The 16,755-nt window shown below is 46.7% G+C and overlaps 2 protein-coding genes across 3 annotated transcripts in view; both read left to right on the plus strand.

Annotated features, from left to right (window-relative positions):
* Positions 1 to 14,918, plus strand: part of ZNF589 (zinc finger protein 589) — a 30,999-nt gene extending 16,081 nt beyond the window's left edge. The window contains exon 4 of one of the 2 annotated variants that reach the window (XM_019024107.3): positions 1,235 to 14,918. In XM_019024107.3, the coding sequence (XP_018879652.1) occupies positions 1,235 to 3,102 (1,868 nt within the window). In that variant the 3' untranslated portion in view covers positions 3,103 to 14,918. The remainder of the gene's footprint in view (positions 1 to 1,234) is intronic. The other variant, XM_019024108.3, reaches the window with a different exon arrangement.
* LOC109026322 (large ribosomal subunit protein uL30-like) lies at positions 14,079 to 14,918 on the plus strand. The gene has a single exon (XM_055382308.2). The coding sequence runs from the start codon at positions 14,079 to 14,081 to the stop codon at positions 14,823 to 14,825; it is 747 nt and encodes a 248-aa protein (XP_055238283.2). The 3' UTR covers positions 14,826 to 14,918.
* Positions 14,919 to 16,755: the final 1,837 nt, after the last annotated feature.

Consider the following 16,755-nt stretch of genomic DNA (forward strand, 5'->3'; position numbering starts at 1 on the left):
TGATTAGATTCAGATTATACACTGCACTCCATTTTTACTTATTACATATTTTACTTTAATCCAAAAAAACCCACAGCTGAATCTATTCTATATATTATCGCAACAGAGAATCTTCCAAGTAGGCATCCAAGACATCCTCAGTGTTGTAAATATCTACAATTATACTAAAATTATCCTCTACCATAATCACATAATGCCATAAGCATTTGTTTCCACTGAGAGAACAGTCTTTATGACCTATACGGGAATGCTCTTTGTGACTTTTCCTTTGAGAAGAAAGGATGGATTGAGATAGGAGTCACTTAGTCTCGATGTCCCCCAATGTAGAATGCAGTACAGAATAGTATTGAAGAATGTGCATAGGAAGCCTTCATTTGAGTTTCCCCACTCATAAGTAGATATTTACTAGAGGAAGATTACATGCCATGTTCTATCAGAAGTGAGGATTCATCAGTGGAGAAGACAGGCACAACTGACTTAAAGAAGGCTGGCTCTTGGTCCTCCAATCCAAGATCTGCTCTTCCCTGTTTTCCACAAGTCGGCAAATACAGTAATGTTACCATTTAGCTGCAGTTTCCTAAGAAATATCAAAATTAAATTGCAACTGTTTCTAACCAGCTGAAGATAACAAACAACCATGAACTTTTTGTAATCCAGGAGGCCAGACCCTTTATCAGCCTAACTGAAGACCCTTGCCTAACTCATAAATAGAAGAATTTTTTTTTTTTTTTTTTTTTTTGAGACGGAGTCTCTGTCGCCAGGCTGGAGTACAGTGGCATGATCTTGGCTCACTGCAACCTCTGCCTCCCGGGTTCAAGTGATTCTCCTGTCTCAGCCTCCCAAGTAGCTGGGACTACAGGCGCCCGTCACTCCACCCAGCTAATTTTTGTATTTTTAGTAGAGACAGGGTTTCACCATGTTGGGCAGTATGGTCTCAATCTCTTGACCTCGTGATCCGCCCGCCTTCGCCTCCCAAAGTTCTGGGATTACAGGCGTGAGCCACTGTGCCCAGCCCTTTGTATTATTCATATTCTTGCAATTTTTCTGTATATTTGAAATGATTTCCAAATCAAAAGTTTGAAGAGGTTGAATGAAAATATAGGTCTTGCACAGGACATCTTGGGGAGAAAGACTTTAATCATTGAGAATGATTAATGGGTCAGTTCTTACCATAAAACAAGAGCCCAGTCAGCCCTTCATATGACTCTTCTGACTGGAAACTTTCTTTCTTCAGCAGAATCAAAGCCAGAAGTCCATACCTGCCCTTCTTGCCCTCTGGCCTTTGGCAGTCAGCAGTTCCTCAGCCAAGATGAGCTACACAATCATCCTATTCCAGGTTTCCATGCAGGAAATCAACTCCACCCAGGAAATCCCTGCCCAGAGGATCAGCCACAGTCACAACGTCCTTCTGATAAAAATCACAGGGGGGCTGAAGCAGAAGATCAACGAGTGGAAGGAGGCGTCAGACCCTTGTTTTGGAGTACAAATGAGAGGGGGGCTTTAGTGGGTTTCTCTAGCCTGTTCCAGAGACCACCAATAAGCTCTTGGGGAGGCAACAGAATATTAGAGATACAGCTCAGTCCAGCCCAGAATGCAAGCTCTGAGGAAGTAGACAGAATTTCCAAGAGGGCAGAAACCCCAGGGTTTGGAGCAGTCAGGTTTGGGGAGTGTGCACTAGCTTTTAACCAGAAGTCAAACCTGTTCAGACAGAAGGCAGTCACAGCAGAAAAATCTTCAGACAAAAGGCAGTCACAGGTGTGCAGGGACTGTGGGCGAGGCTTTAGCAGGAAGTCACAGCTCATCATACACCAGAGGACACACACAGGAGAAAAGCCTTATGTCTGCGGAGAGTGTGGGCGAGGCTTTATAGTTGAGTCAGTCCTCCGCAACCACCTGAGTACACACTCCGGGGAGAAACCTTATGTGTGCAGCCATTGTGGGCGAGGCTTTAGCTGCAAGCCATACCTCATCAGACATCAGAGGACACACACAAGGGAGAAGTCATTTATGTGCACAGTGTGTGGGCGAGGCTTTCGTGAAAAGTCAGAGCTCATTAAGCACCAGAGAATTCACACAGGGGATAAGCCTTACGTGTGCAGGGATTGTGGCCGAGGCTTTGTAAGGAGATCATGTCTCAACACACACCAAAGGATACATTCAGATGAGAAGCCTTTTGTTTGCAGAGAGTGTGGGCGAGGCTTTCGTGCTAAATCAACTCTCCTCCTACACCAGTGGACACATTCAGAGGTGAAACCTCATGTGTGTGAGGAGTGTGGGCATGGATTTAGCCAGAAGTCGTCGCTCAAATCACATCGGAGAACACACTCAGGGGAGAAGCCTTATGTGTGTGGGGAATGTGGGCGGGGATTTAGCCGGAGGATAGTCCTCAATGGACACTGGAGGACACACACGGGAGAGAAGCCTTACACGTGCTTTGAGTGTGGGCGAAACTTTAGCCTCAAGTCCGCTCTTAGTGTACATCAGAGGATACACTCTGGGGAGAAGCCTTATGCATGCACGGAGTGTGGGCAAGGCTTTATCACGAAATCACAGCTCATCAGACACCAGAGGACACACACAGGAGAAAAGCCTTATGTCTGCGGAGAGTGTGGGCGAGGCTTTATAGCTCAGTCAACCCTCCACTACCACCGGAGTACACACTCCAAAGAAAAACCTTATGTGTGCAGCCAGTGTGGGCGAGGCTTTTGTGATAAATCAACTCTCCTCGCACACGAGCGGACCCATTCAGGGGAGAAGCCTTATGTGTGTGGGGAATGTGGGCGGGGATTTGGCCGGAAGATACTCCTCAACAGACACTGGAGGACACACACAGGAGAGAAACCTTATGCGTGCATCGAGTGTGGGCGAAACTTTAGCCACAAGTCCACTCTCAGCTTACATCAGAGGATACACTCGGGGGAGAAGCCTTATGCATGCATGGAGTGTGGGCGAGGCTTTAGGAGGAAGTCACAGCTCATCATACACCAGAAGATACACTCGGGGAAAAGCTTTAGAGGTGCAAGGAGTGAGGATGTGATTTTAGCAACAAGTCAGCCATCAGCCACACCAGCGGAAATGCTTAGGGAGAAGACTTGTTTGTAAGGTAATGTGGACAGAGCTGTACGTGGACATCATTACTTGTCACGTGTCAGAGGACATACTTGGGAGAAGCCTTCATGGAGTGAGAGTAAGGTGTTGGCTGCAAGTGGCCCCTTAAGAGATACTTGGAGTCAAATCTATCCACTGTACGCCCACCCCACTCTTGTTCTAAGAGCTTTGAGGACTGTCTTTTGACCCCTTACATTCCTTTAGATGTGAAGATCACAGAGATCTAACTTCTGAGAGCAGAGGTGTCAAGTGACGGTCCCCTTGGAGGAATGGTCTTTGCATTTGACTACTTCCTCCTGCAACTGTGTTCTTGCATTAGCTTCCATGACACTCTCCTGCTTTATTTTTTTCTACATCTCTAGCCTTTGCTGTATCCTCTCCTACCCCACCTTTAGATTTTACTCAGAGTTCAGTCTCCAGCCCTACAATCTGAGGGACACTTTTACCAGATCCCCTTCCTAACCCTCCAGCGCCAAATCCAAGATTCTTTAACCACACTCTAAAAGTTCTTCAGACTCGGGACTTAAACATAGCCACGCCACCTTGGCCTTCAATGACAGGGATCTAGCAATGCCGCATCATCAGCCTCCCAATACCAGGTTTAAGGGTTTTTTAAACACAGCTCCTCTTAAATCCTCCAATCTCAGTACCCAGTGTTTTAGCCATGCTCGGGTGGCTAAATTACGTCCAGGAATGGTGCCAGGGCCTTTAGCCATTTGTCTCTCCTCACACTCCCAGGGCCCATATGGCCCAGGTTCTGACAGTTTGCCTTACTCCCTTGACCTGGGGCTAGCCCTACCTGATACCCTGTGTCAATGAGTATACCTTGGAGAGCTATCCACTCAGGCCCCAGTGCCTTTATTTGCTAAGGGACTCTACCACAGAAAAGAAGGGGAGAGATGTTCATGCAACCTCAAAATACTTAGGCTTGCTTGCTTTTGATGCTAGAGAGGAAGAAGGACTTGGAGAAAGAGAAGGAATGGCTGGTCCAGAGGCTTTTGTCCACTCACTCTCACTGGAAGTGGTTGATCTCCAGGGAATCCCCAAGGTTAGCCTGCTTAGGGGAAGGGCTAGGGGTACCTGGAATGTAGGATCTCCCCCTTGCCTGGCCTGCCACCCTAATGTGTCCAGAATTGGTGGGTTCTTGGTCTTGCTGACTTCAAGAATGAAGCCATGGACCCTTGCAGTGAGTGTTACAATTCTTAAACATGGTGTGTCTGGAGTTTGTTCCTTCTGATGTTCGGACGTGTCCAGAGTTTCTAATTTCTGGTGGGTTTATGGTCTCGCTTCATGAGTGAAGCTGCAGACCTTAGCAGTGTTACAGCTCTTAAAGGCGGCGCGTCTGGAGTTGTTAGTTTCTTCCGGTGGGTTCACGGTCTCGCTGGCTTCAGGAGTGAAGCTGCGGACCTTCGCGGTGAGTGTTACACCTCTTAAAGGCGGCGCGGACCCAAAGAGTGACCAGCAGGAAGATTTATCGTGAAGAGTGAAAAAACAAAGCTTCCGCAGCATGGAAGGGGACCTGAGTGGCTTGCCGCTGCTGGCTCAGGTAGCCTGCTTTTATCCCCTTATCTGGCCCCACCCACATCCTGCTGATTGGTCCATTTTACAGAGAGCATGTTGGTCCGTTTTGACAGGGTGCTGATTGGTGCATTTACAATTCCCTGAGCTAGACACAGAGTGCTGATTGGTGCATTTACAATCCTCTAGCTAGACAAAAATTTTCCAAGTCCCCACTAGATTAGCTAGACACAGAGCACCGATTGGTGCGTTTACAAACCTTTAGCTAGACACAGTGCTGATTGGTGCATTTACAATCCTTTAGGTAGACACAAGTTCTCCAAGTCCCCACTAGATTAGCTAGACATGGAGTGCTGATTGGTGCATTTACAATCCTCTAGCTAGACATAAAAGTTTTCCAAGTCCCCACCAGATTAATTAGATACAGAGTGCTGATTGGTGCATCCACAAACCCCGAGCTAGACAGAGAGTGCTGCTTGGCGCATATACAGTCCTCCAGCTAGACATAAAAGTTCTCCAAGACCCCACCCGACTCAGGAGCCCAGCTGACTTCCCCTAGTGGATCCCACCCCGGGGCTGTGGGTGGAGCTGCCTGCTAGTCCTGCGCCTCACGCCTGCACACCTCAGCCCTTGGGCGGTCAATGGGATGGGCAGTGCCCGTCGGGGAGTTTCGGGCTGCACGCGAGCCCATGGCGGTGGGGGGTGGCTTGGGCATGGCAGGCCGCAGGTCCCGAGCCTTGCCCCACGGGGAGGTGGCTGAGGCCCGGTGAGAATTCAAGCGCAGCGTGGCCAGGCTGTCAGTGCTGGGGGACCCAGTGCACCCTCTGCGGCTGCTGGCCCGGGTGCTAAGCCCCTTAATGCCTGGGGCCTGCGGTGCCGGCCGGCCGCTCCGAGTGTGGGGGCCCCCAAGCCTGCGCCCACCCGGAACTCATGCTGGCCTGCCAGCCCCGTGCACAGCCCTGGTTCCTGCCTGCGCCTCTCCCTCCACACCTCTCCCCCAGCCGAGGGAGCCGGCTCCGGCCTCGACCAACCCAGAGAGGGGCTCCCACAGTGCAGCGGCGGGCTAAAGGGCTCCTCAAGCGTGGCCAGAGCGGACGCTGAGGCCGGGGAGGCGCTGAGAGTGAGCGAGGGCTGCTAACACGTTGTCACTTCTCACTAATGCTGCCCCTTTCCCATGGCCTGAGCTAAAAGCCACAGAAAGTGTGTGTATGTGTGTGTGTTTAGGGGTTGCTGGGCAGGGGAAGGGTGGGACACCATCATTCCACAAGACCTCGAAGTTACTCCTCCCATAGAAAAATGAAAGTGGAAAAATTAGTGATCATACATCTACTTTAAACATGAGAGGGAGAAAAAAGTGTTCATTTTCTATTAAAATCCATGTAGGCACTGTCGAGACACCGCACAGATCTGGTCCGGCAAGAGGACTGTCAGGTCCAGGCAGTCACAGGAAGAGATTGTAAGCTGCAATAAATCTTTCTGAGTCTCTCTTCAAAGGGTTTAGCCTGCTAACTTCCTTATCCTTGTTCTCAAATTCAACTTTCTTGTTCTTCCTTACCCCTAGTTACTGTAAACAGCCTACCCTATTCTCGTCAGCTCTAATCAATAATTCACATCTGTTCCTTTGGTTACCTGTACCCATTGTTCCCCCGAAACTGCATGTCTCACACTCCACCTCTGTAACTCATGTCCCCCTCCCAATTGGCCAATTGGGTCAGCTCAGATTGTGCAGTCTGACCCCAGCCCATGGGGGAGTGACACAGAGATAGGGACTGTGTTAAAGATAAAAATCCCCTGGTCTCCTTTGTTCTCTGTGCTCTTGTGATCTTGATTGACACAAGTGGCACCGTTCTGCAGAAGTAAATTACCTTGCTGAGAGAAATTAAACTTTTGCCTGAGTGCTGGTTTTACTTCATGGCACTGAGCATTTCATCCTAGAGCATTTTATGTCCAACAATTCTGGGGGCTCATCCGGGATTCCCATTCTCCTTCGGGAAGGGGTCTTCAGTCACCCTACCCAGGGGAGACACTTCCCACTGCCCTGTTGCGGTGGCCTCAGGGATGGGAGATCGAGACCCACCTGTTGTGACGAATAAACCTGGACTCTCAGCAACGCGGGGAAGAGAGACTTGCAATACTGCGGCGACCAGGTAAACTGCACAGACCAAGGTAGAAAACGTCGCAGGGGCAACAAATTACTTCAGTGGTTTTGCGGGGATCGGGGCATTCTGGAGGTTGAAAGTGCATGAATGGTAACAAGCACTACTGCTGTGCGGAGTGAGACCAATCTGCAGTTCCGTGGTCATCTCATATGGCTTAGGGCGGCCCTTTGGGGGTCCCGTCAGGGGTTTATACTGACCCGCCATCAATGCTAAAAGTGACCTGGAACATTCCCTCAAGGGAAGCGGCCAGAGCGGACAGTGAAAGAAGGGTGCAAGGAATCTCCAGCAGGTGGAGCTAAAGGATAGGCGAATTGGGCCTTAGCAAAGCTTCCAGTGAAGGACAGGCAAGAGACCCCTAATACGAGGGGTTGAGCCACAAGGAACCCCCCAAATAGGCGGGAGATCCCTAATATGAGGGGTTGAGCCACAGCAAGCCCTCACTAGGCAAGAGATTCCTAATACGAGGGATTGAGCCTAGCCAGGACCCAGTATGGTAAATAATACAAGCAAAAAAGATAAAGTTAGCAACAAAGATATACCACTGATAGTCCCCAAGGTCTCAAAGATATACCACCTGATAGCCCCTTAGGTCTCACGCTAAAAGGCTGGAAAGATAACAAGAGAACTAAACATAAGACAAAGGAACAAATGATAAAATATTGCTGTTCTATTTGGTCTCAAAGACCTATCCTCAGTCCCTCAATCTTCTGGCCAAAGTTTGGGTCGACTAAGGATATACTATATCAACTTTTAATTCAACATGTAAGTAATAAAAGCCCAGTTTCTCAAGAAGAACTGAACTATGCTCTTTGTTGGAAGCAAAGACCTGTCCTCCCTTTTCCCTTATGCACCTGCCCCTACTGTAGAACCAGTGACAGAAGGGGGGATCCTGGCAAAGAGAACAGCACACGGGATCCCCTAGACCATCCTCCACCTAATACCTCCAGTCCCCCTCCTAATACACCCAACCCTTCCCCTCAGGCCCAGCCTAAGTCCCCCTCCCCAGAAAAACTCCAAGCTCCTAATTCGCCAGGTCGCTTTTGCTGGGCTAGTAACATCAAGGATCCACCGCAACATGTCTGCATCGTCCCTCCCATAGTACGCCCCAGCGGCAGGCAAAGCCCATGCTCCTGCCCCCCGGCTGGTCCAACATCCCAGCACCATATTGACGGCGGCTCTGCAAGACCCATGGGCCAGGGCCCAGCCTATGCCCCAAGCAGACTACATTATGGGATATCTGCCTTACTTTTGCCAAGGCCGAGTAATATGGGGCCTCAGCCGCAGTTCCAAGCAGCTAGGCATCCCTGCGGCTAAGTCTCCTGAGCAAGTGGTAAATAATCTTTCAGCTGATATATCCGCTAGCATTTATTGTGGTCAGTCCAGTGTTAAAAGTAAAAATATCCACCAGAAAAGAGCTTTGATTCTTTAAAGTCGCTTTGTTGTTGTTGTTTGAGACGGAGTCTCACTCTGTCGCCCAGGCTGGAGTGCAGTGGCACCATCTCGGCTCACTGCAAGCTCTGCCTCCCAGGTTCACGCCATTCTCCTGCCTCAGCCTCCCCAGTAGCTGGGACTACAGGCACCCACCACCACGCCTGGCTAATTTTTTTGTGTTTTTTAGTAGAGACGGGGTTTCACCGTGTTAGTCAGGATGGTCTCGATCTCCTGATCTCGTGATCCGCCCACCTCGGCCTCCCAACGTGCTGGGATTACAGGCATGAGCCACCGCGCCCGACCTCTTAAAGTCACTTATGTTAAAATGTGCTACCAGAAAAGAATTACATGTGTATGAGGCTATTCTGTTAAAAAGAATGGTTTAACATTAACTACTGATAATTCGCGTAACCTAGCAAGTTTCTTAAAGAGAGATCCAAATCAAAAAGAAAGCACACATGTTTAGATTTAACTGATTACCATACAAACGTCTGGCCAAACTTAAGAGAAACCCCCTTCAAAAGTGATTAAGAGAAAAAGAATGCAACAAGTGTTCAGTGATTAATGAAAGTTCCTAGAGAAAATCAAAGTGTTTAATAATTAGTCTATTCAAATTTATAAGCTGTCTGCACTTAGTCAAGCTTTAAAGTACCTGCAGGACCCAAAAGAACCATCTATACTAATTGTAAATACGCCTTTACGGTGGCTCATACATTTAGAAAATTTCATACTGAATTAATAGTAAAAGTTAAAGCCTTGTTTATGAGGAGTTAGTCACCCAAGTATTAAATAACCTTCAGTTACCAGAAAAGAAAAAAATAGCTATTGTCCATGTCCCCAGGCACCAAAACCCTGTCTTTCAAGAGTCAAGAAAATAACCTAGCAAATCAGATAAGCCAGAAAATAACCTAGCAAATCAGATAAGCCAGAAAATAACCTAGCAAATCAGATAAGCCAGAAAATAACCTAGCAAATCAGATAACGCTACAGGAGCATTTCTCCTGTAGGTGCTAAAGGGAACTCAGAGAAATGTTATTCAGACCTCTTATGAAGGAAGTCCTTTCTCCATCTACATTAGAGGACTTGTTAAAGACCCCAAGCCATGTATAGCACAAAGTTTATACGTGTATAGGAATTTATACCCTGAGCCAAACAAGTCTAGAGACTTGGCTGCCATAAATCAAATGTCTTCTGACTTCTTATTACTCTATTAAGAATCCAAACTACCTCTCAAAGCAATCCAACATTCCTACATACTTGGTTTATCTTCCACTTTCTCTTGCCTCAGAACTCACAATTTTCCAGTACAGGCGCCACCCCTAGAGTTTCCAGTACCTCGACACCAGCCTGAGGAGCCAGCCTAGTGCTTCTAACCACTGAAACTGCAGTCCAAACAGCAAGAAAAGATAGACCTATCACACCCAAGTCAAGAAAGCACCGCCATCCCTGAAGTTGTGGGTCATTATCCAAGGGAAAAAAACCCCTCAAACCTAAGGTTAAGAAACATTTAACACTCTTTTATCTATTTTATTCCCCTTTCTTCTTTCCTCATTCTCTTGCTGACCTTGTTATCAATGTAACTAGGTCAGACTCACCCCAAAGCATTACCTTTGATGCTTGCCTTGTCATGCCTTGTCAAAAGGATGAATACTGGCAAAGATATGTCTCTACTTCAGAAAAATACCTCTGCCCCTTCAGAGAAGCCACTGACCCCGTGCCTTGCTTATGGCGGGGGTACCAAGGCACCCCAAGTTGGGAGATATGTTCTCAATGGGCAGATGTCATCCTAACTACCAGAGAACACGGCGGGACCTCCCCAGAAAGCTGTACCAACCTAAAATTTTGCCTCTGCCTTACCAAAGGAATCATCCCCTCTAATTATCAACTTCACCACTGTAACCCAGTAACAATCTCTATTAATGCCCCTACCTCCATCAACCCTGCGCCCCCTTTAGAATGCTTGTATGGATTAGGAGCAGAGGTCAATGGATATGACCATAAGGCTTCTTTAAAATACGCTTTATTGACCCCCCTTCTTCTTCTCCATCTGAATCTTCTACTCTACCTAACAACAATGCCAAAGTAAATATTGTAGAAGTAAAAGATTTAAGACAAACCCTAACAATTGAAACAGGATATCAAGATGTAAATGCCTGGTTGGAATAGATTCAATATTCTGTCTGCATGTTAAACAAAAGCAATTGTTATGCTTATGTGCATTGCAGACCAGAGGCCCAGATTGTCCCCTTTCCACTAGGATGGTCCTTCAATCAACCAGGCATGGGCTGTATGGTAGCTTTTTTTCCAGGATTCCACAGCCTGGGGCAACAAATCATGCCAAGCACTCTCTCTGCTATATCCTGAAGTCCAACACCCTGTGGGTCAGCCCCTGAGATCCATCCAGCTTCCATCTCCCAGTGTCAGTTTCACCTCATGTCTCTCACAACAGGGGGAGAATTTGGCATTCCTTGGAAGCTTAATGGGATGCAGTGAGCTTAAGCCCTTCCAAGAGCTTACCCGTCAGTCTGCCCTTAGTCATCCTCGAGCGGATGTATGGTGGTATTGCGGTGGACCCTTACTGGACACTGCCAAGTAACTGGAGCGGCACTTGTGCAATTGTCCAATTGGCTATCCCTTTCACCCTGGCATTTCATCAACCAGAGAAAGAAAAACCACAACACCAAAAAATAAGAGAAGCTCCTTATGGGTCTTTTGACTCTCAAGTTTACATAGATGCCATTGGAGTCCCACAGGGAGTGCCTGACAGGTTCAAAGCCTGAGACCAAAGAGCTGCAGGATTTGAATCCATATTTCCAGGGGTAACTATTAATAAAAATGTAGCTTTGATAAATTACATCTATTATAACCAGCAGTGGTTTATTAATTACACCAGGGATGCTATCAAAGGAATAGCTGACCAATTAGGGCCTACTAGCCAAATGGCTTGGGAAAACAATAGCTCTAGACATGTTATTAGCCGAAAAAGGTGGAGTCTGTGTTATGATTAAAACCCAATGTTGTACCTTCATCCCAAACAACACTGCCCCTGATGGGAGCATAACAAAGGCCTTGCAGAGACTTACCGCTTTATCCAATGAATTAGCTAAAAATTCTGGAGTCAATGACCCCATTTCAGGATGGCTAGGAAAGTGGTTCGGTAAATGGAAAGGAATCATGGTCTCAATTTTTATTTCCCTTGCAGTTGTAGTAGGCGTCCTCATTCTCATTGGGTGTTGTGTCATACTATGCATCTGTGGGCTAATACAAAGAATTGTACAAACACCACTTACTAAAGCCTCCCTTAGTTCTCCTCTACCTTATTCAAGTAAGCTTTTCCTTTTAAAAGATCAAATCAAATGGCAAAGCCAAGACATGTTTAAAAAGTTTGAAGAGAAAGGATCGTAAGAAAATTAAAAGGGAGGAATTGTAAGATGCAATAAATCTGAGTTTCTCTTCAAAGGGTTTAGCCTATTAACTTCCTTATCCTTGTTCTCAAACTCAACTTTCTTGTTCTTCCTTGCCCCTAGTTACCGTAAACAGCCTATCCCCCTTCCCATCAGCTCTAATCAATAACTCACATCTGTTCCCTTGGTTACCTGTATCCTTTGTTTCCCTGAAACTGCACATCTCACATGCTCCACCTCTGTACCTCATGTCCCCCTCCCCTTTTATATTTGGGAAAATATGTACAAGTAGCCAATCGGGTCAGCTCAGACTGTGTGGTCCAGCCACAGCCCATGGGGGAGTGACACAGAGATAGGGACTGCGTTAGAGATAAAACCCCCCCGATCTCCTTTGTTCTGTGTGCTCTTGTGATCTTGATTGACACAGGTGGCACCCTTTTGCAGAAGTAAATTGCCTTGCTGAAATAATTTGCCTGAGTGCTGGTTTTACTTCATGGCACCAAGCATTTATTCCTAGAGCATTTTATATCCAACAAGACTCAGAGGGGACCTCTGTCCGGCCGGGGCAGATGGCTTTGGGTGCCTTCTAGTCAAGAATCACCCCTTCCTTTGTCTTCGAAAAGAGGATGAAATCAGGGCTGTAATGGCCTCATCTGTGCAGTAACAAGCTCAAGGTGCTGTGAGATCTTCGCAATAAAGGGTTGCAGGGGAAGGAGGGGTGGGGAAAGGAGTAGCTGAGTCTCTGGTGTAGGGGCTGACAGCTCATTTCTGAAGGATGATAGGGGGCCTCATTCAAATGACTGCAAGGCCCAGTAAGTCAAACTGAGATCAAGCCAGGCTGTCTCCCTGTCAACCTCATCCTTCAACCCTACCCCTAAGGTTCCCTGGCTCTGCCCATTTTTCGGTTATTGTATTTGGCCCTCCAAATCCTTCATCCCCTTTCCTTGAGCTTTGTCCCTCAGTGCAGCTTCTCTCTCAGCACACACCTAGGGACTGCTCTTTATCCCTCCCTGTGGACTTGTTCTTCAGCACTGAATTCTCCCTTTGTTTCCCAAATTTTATTGAAGTGGTGCCTGCAGGGTAGGATGGTGGGGAAGAGTGCTTTGGGAGGAGCCACAGAAGGCTCTGGAGGGGCTACTTGTGACCTCTGCTGCTTGCCCAACATTTGGGGAATGAGGATAGGACTTCCCAAGATCGGTTCCAGCTGTCACTGATCCCCTACCTTCTCCCTCTCTGAGGAATGGCTCCACCTCACTTTACCAGTTTTAGCATCTTAGTGGTCTACATTTAGGGGCCACTTTCCCATAAGCCTTTGCGGGAGTGCTCGCTCAGTGCAATCCCAGGGGTCTTGGTTTTCCGCAGCTGGTCGTTTCCAACATCACTCTCTTCTCTCCCCTGCCTTGTTAACCCTCCTTTCCCATCTTGAGGGGTCCCTTCATGTCCTGGCCTCAGGAATTCCTCTTTTTAGGCCTTGGAGTGAGGTGAGAATCAAGATCTCCACAACTGGCTCCTGTGATTCAGATGCTGGGCCCTATGGTAAACCTCTCCAGGAAAGGAACAGGCAAGGGTGGTGTGAGACTTGGGCATTTATAATGAGTCTTCAAGGGATCATGGGCTCTCAGAACCGTAGAACTCAGGACTTGTGAATCCTGCATAGCTCCTGGGGAACTGAGATAACGCTGGGCTCAGATTAGGAATCTGGGGCTGCTCGCCACTGGGGGAAATGAATCCCACTGTTCACCCTGATTCCGGTGATTCAAGGGCCCTGATTCCCCAGGGCCATGTTTGATTAAGAAGGGAGTAAGCCCAAAGGAGAGGCTGTGGAATGATGAATGCGTGGGAGGGAGATGGTTAGATGAGGGTTTGAACTTGGAGATTCCAATTCCATGGGGAAGAATTTTGTGTGGTGGGAGGCTGACAAGTGAGAACTGTGAAATGTTCTAATAGAGATACTGGGGAGAGGTATCTGTCTTTTGAAATATCCAAGCTTTTATGGATTTCTATATTACCTCTTGTTCTCAAGCTGAATCTATACTGAAGATTTAAAAAATCTGGTATATCTGGGCCAGGTACAGTGGCTCACATCTGTAATCCCAGCACTTTGAGAGGCTGAGGCTGGCGGATTACTTGAGGTCAGGAGTTTGAGACCAGCCTGGCCAACATGGTGAAACCCCGTCTCTACTAAAAATTAGCTGGGCGTGGTGCACACACCTGTAATCCCAGATACTTGGAGGCTGAGGCATGAGAATAGCTTGAACTTAAGAGGCAGAGGTTGCAGTGAGCCAAGATTGCACCACTGCACTCCAGCCTGGGTGACAAAGCAAGACTCTGTCTCAAAAAAAAATTTTTGTTTCTTTAATCTTAATAAGTGTTTTATGTAATTTTAAGTAAAATGTACACAAATGAAGAAATAGAAAATGAATTTACTGGCCAACTTCCTCTTTTTCCGGCTGGAACCATGGAGGGTGTAGAAGAGAAGAAGAAGGAGGTTCCTGCTGTGCCAGAAACCCTTAAGAAAAAGCGAAGGAATTTAGCAGAGCTGAAGATCAAGCGCCTGAGAAAGAAGTTTGCCCAAAAGATGCTTCGAAAGGCAAGGAGGAAGCTTATCTATGAAAAAGCAAAGCACTATCACAAGGAATATAGGCAGATGTACAGAACTGAAATTCGAATGGCGAGGATGGCAAGAAAAGCTGGCAACTTCTATGTACCTGCAGAACCCAAATTGGCGTTTGTCATCAGAATCAGAGGTATCAATGGAGTGAGCCCAAAGGTTCGAAAGGTGTTGCAGCTTCTTCGCCTTTGTCAAATCTTCAATGGAACCTTTGTGAAGCTCAACAAGGCTTCGATTAACATGCTGAGGATTGTAGAGCCATATATTGCATGGGGGTACCCCAATCTGAAGTCAGTAAATGAACTAATCTACAAGCGTGGTTATGGCAAAATCAATAAGAAGCGAATTGCTTTGACAGATAACGCTTTGATTGCTCGATCTCTTGGTAAATACGGCATCATCTGCATGGAGGATTTGATTCATGAGATCTATACTGTTGGAAAACGCTTCAAAGAGGCAAATAACTTCCTGTGGCCCTTCAAATTGTCTTCTCCACGAGGTGGAATGAAGAAAAAGACCACCCATTTTGTAGAAGGTGGAGATGCTGGCAACAGGGAGGACCAGATCAACAGGCTTATTAGAAGAATGAACTAAGGTGTCTACCATGATTATTTTTCTAAGCTGGTTGGTTAATAAACAGTACCTGCTCTCAAAAAAAAAAAAAAAAAAAAAGAAAAGAAAAGAAAATGAATTTACTATTTAGTAGTAAATCACGAATTTGTTAAAACAAATACATCTAACCATCTTATGTCATTTCATATGGGTATAAATAACATTTTTAAATGTTGGAAGTTATTCTCTTATAGGAAATAATGATCATATGGAAGCTAGTTTTGTGTCTGGCAGATAGTAGTTGCATAACAGCTTGTTTTTTTTGTTTGTTTTTTTTTTTTTTTTCACTACCAAACCTACCTTTGGAAGATGAACCAGTCCTTGAAGCCCAGCTCCCAATCCAGGCTTTTTCCTTTCTGCCTCATTAACCTTGTCCAATCAGGTCTTTGACAGTCATTAAGTCATTAAAGCTGTGATTTCTCCTTCTCCTGGGAGTCTATATTGTTTCTGTTGAGCCGGCCAGAAGGGAACTGAGATCTCTTTATGTGAAAAACCCTGAAAGGGAGAATCCTGTGACACACATGAGCATTCTCAGTACAAGCATGTAAAACATCCGTGAACCGTTATACAGTCTGCAGTGGGAGCCACAACAGGACTCTGGATTGGCTCAAAAGCCCCACTTGGCTGGGCACAGTGGCTCACATCTGTAATCCCAGCACTTTGGGAGGCCAAGGTGGGCGGATCACTTGAGGTCAGGAGTTCGAGACCAGCCTGGCCAACATAGTGAAACCCCATCTCTACCAGCTGATCTGTTCCCAAGCAAAGAAGAGAGACTACCAAATATATGATGTTGGTAACAATAGCATGCCTATCTTATAGATGAGCAAATAAAAACAAATGTAGATAACTTGGCCATGTTCACACAGCTAATAAGTAATGGTACTTGGCTTTAGCCTGGGATTCTGGAAATATCTGGAATCTGGGTCTGAGAGGTTGTTCTGTTCAATTCCTTGCCCCCAGGCAGCCTGGTTCTTCAAATTCCTCTGGTCTCCTAAAATCTGACTAATTCTGGCTGGGCGTGGTGGCTCATGCCTGTAATCCCAGCACTTTGGAAGGCTGATGTGGGTTGATCACCTGAGATCAGGAGTTCGAGACCAGCCTGGCCAACATGGTGAAACCCTATCTCTACTAAAAATACAAAAATTAGCCAGGCGAGGTGGCTGGCACCTGTAATCCAAGCTACTCAGGAGGCTGAGGCAGGAGAATCACTACTCAGGAGGCAGAGGTTGCAGTGAGCCAAGATCACGCCACTGCACGCCAGCCTTGGCGACAGAGCAAGACTCTGTCTCAAAAAAAAAAAAAAAAAAAATCAAATTCTGATACAAGCAAGATTTAGGTGTCTGCTACACCAGACCCATCTCCAGAGACCTCTCAGGTGAGGATTGCAACGTGGCCTATTGACATTTTCCAAGCTGGAAACCTCTATGATAAGGCACTGCAGAAATAGTACCTGGTAAACATTTGTACTTCTTATCCCTGGAACATTGGATCCTTCCAGCTTAGAATTCCTTGTTAGTGGGGACAGAGTGGGGAGATGTTTCTACCAAAGACACAGGCAGTGTCTGCTAAACTAATGTTGTTACTAACTTTGTCATTCTGGCTTTCCCATGATGGTAGGCTGGCAGGAAAAGGGAGGAGCCATTATACTTACGTAGGTCATTGACCCTGATTATCATGCATTGGTGATGCTGCTACTCAAGTATATCTGAACCCAGGAGGTTCTGTGAATGCTTCCATACCCAGGCATAACCATCAGTGGGCACTTGCAGCAATCACAGCTCTCTATCAGGGTAAGTCAGCTAAGGGATCTGACCTCTTAGAAGTGAAAGTCTGTTTTCCCAGTAGGTAAGCATCTTCGACCTGTAAAGGTTGGCTCTGGGGGCAGGAACTATAATATGGTTGATAAAGGAGG

The sequence above is a fragment of the Gorilla gorilla genome, chromosome 2 (assembly GCF_029281585.2).
Source record: "Gorilla gorilla gorilla isolate KB3781 chromosome 2, NHGRI_mGorGor1-v2.1_pri, whole genome shotgun sequence".
NCBI lineage: Eukaryota > Metazoa > Chordata > Mammalia > Primates > Hominidae > Gorilla > Gorilla gorilla.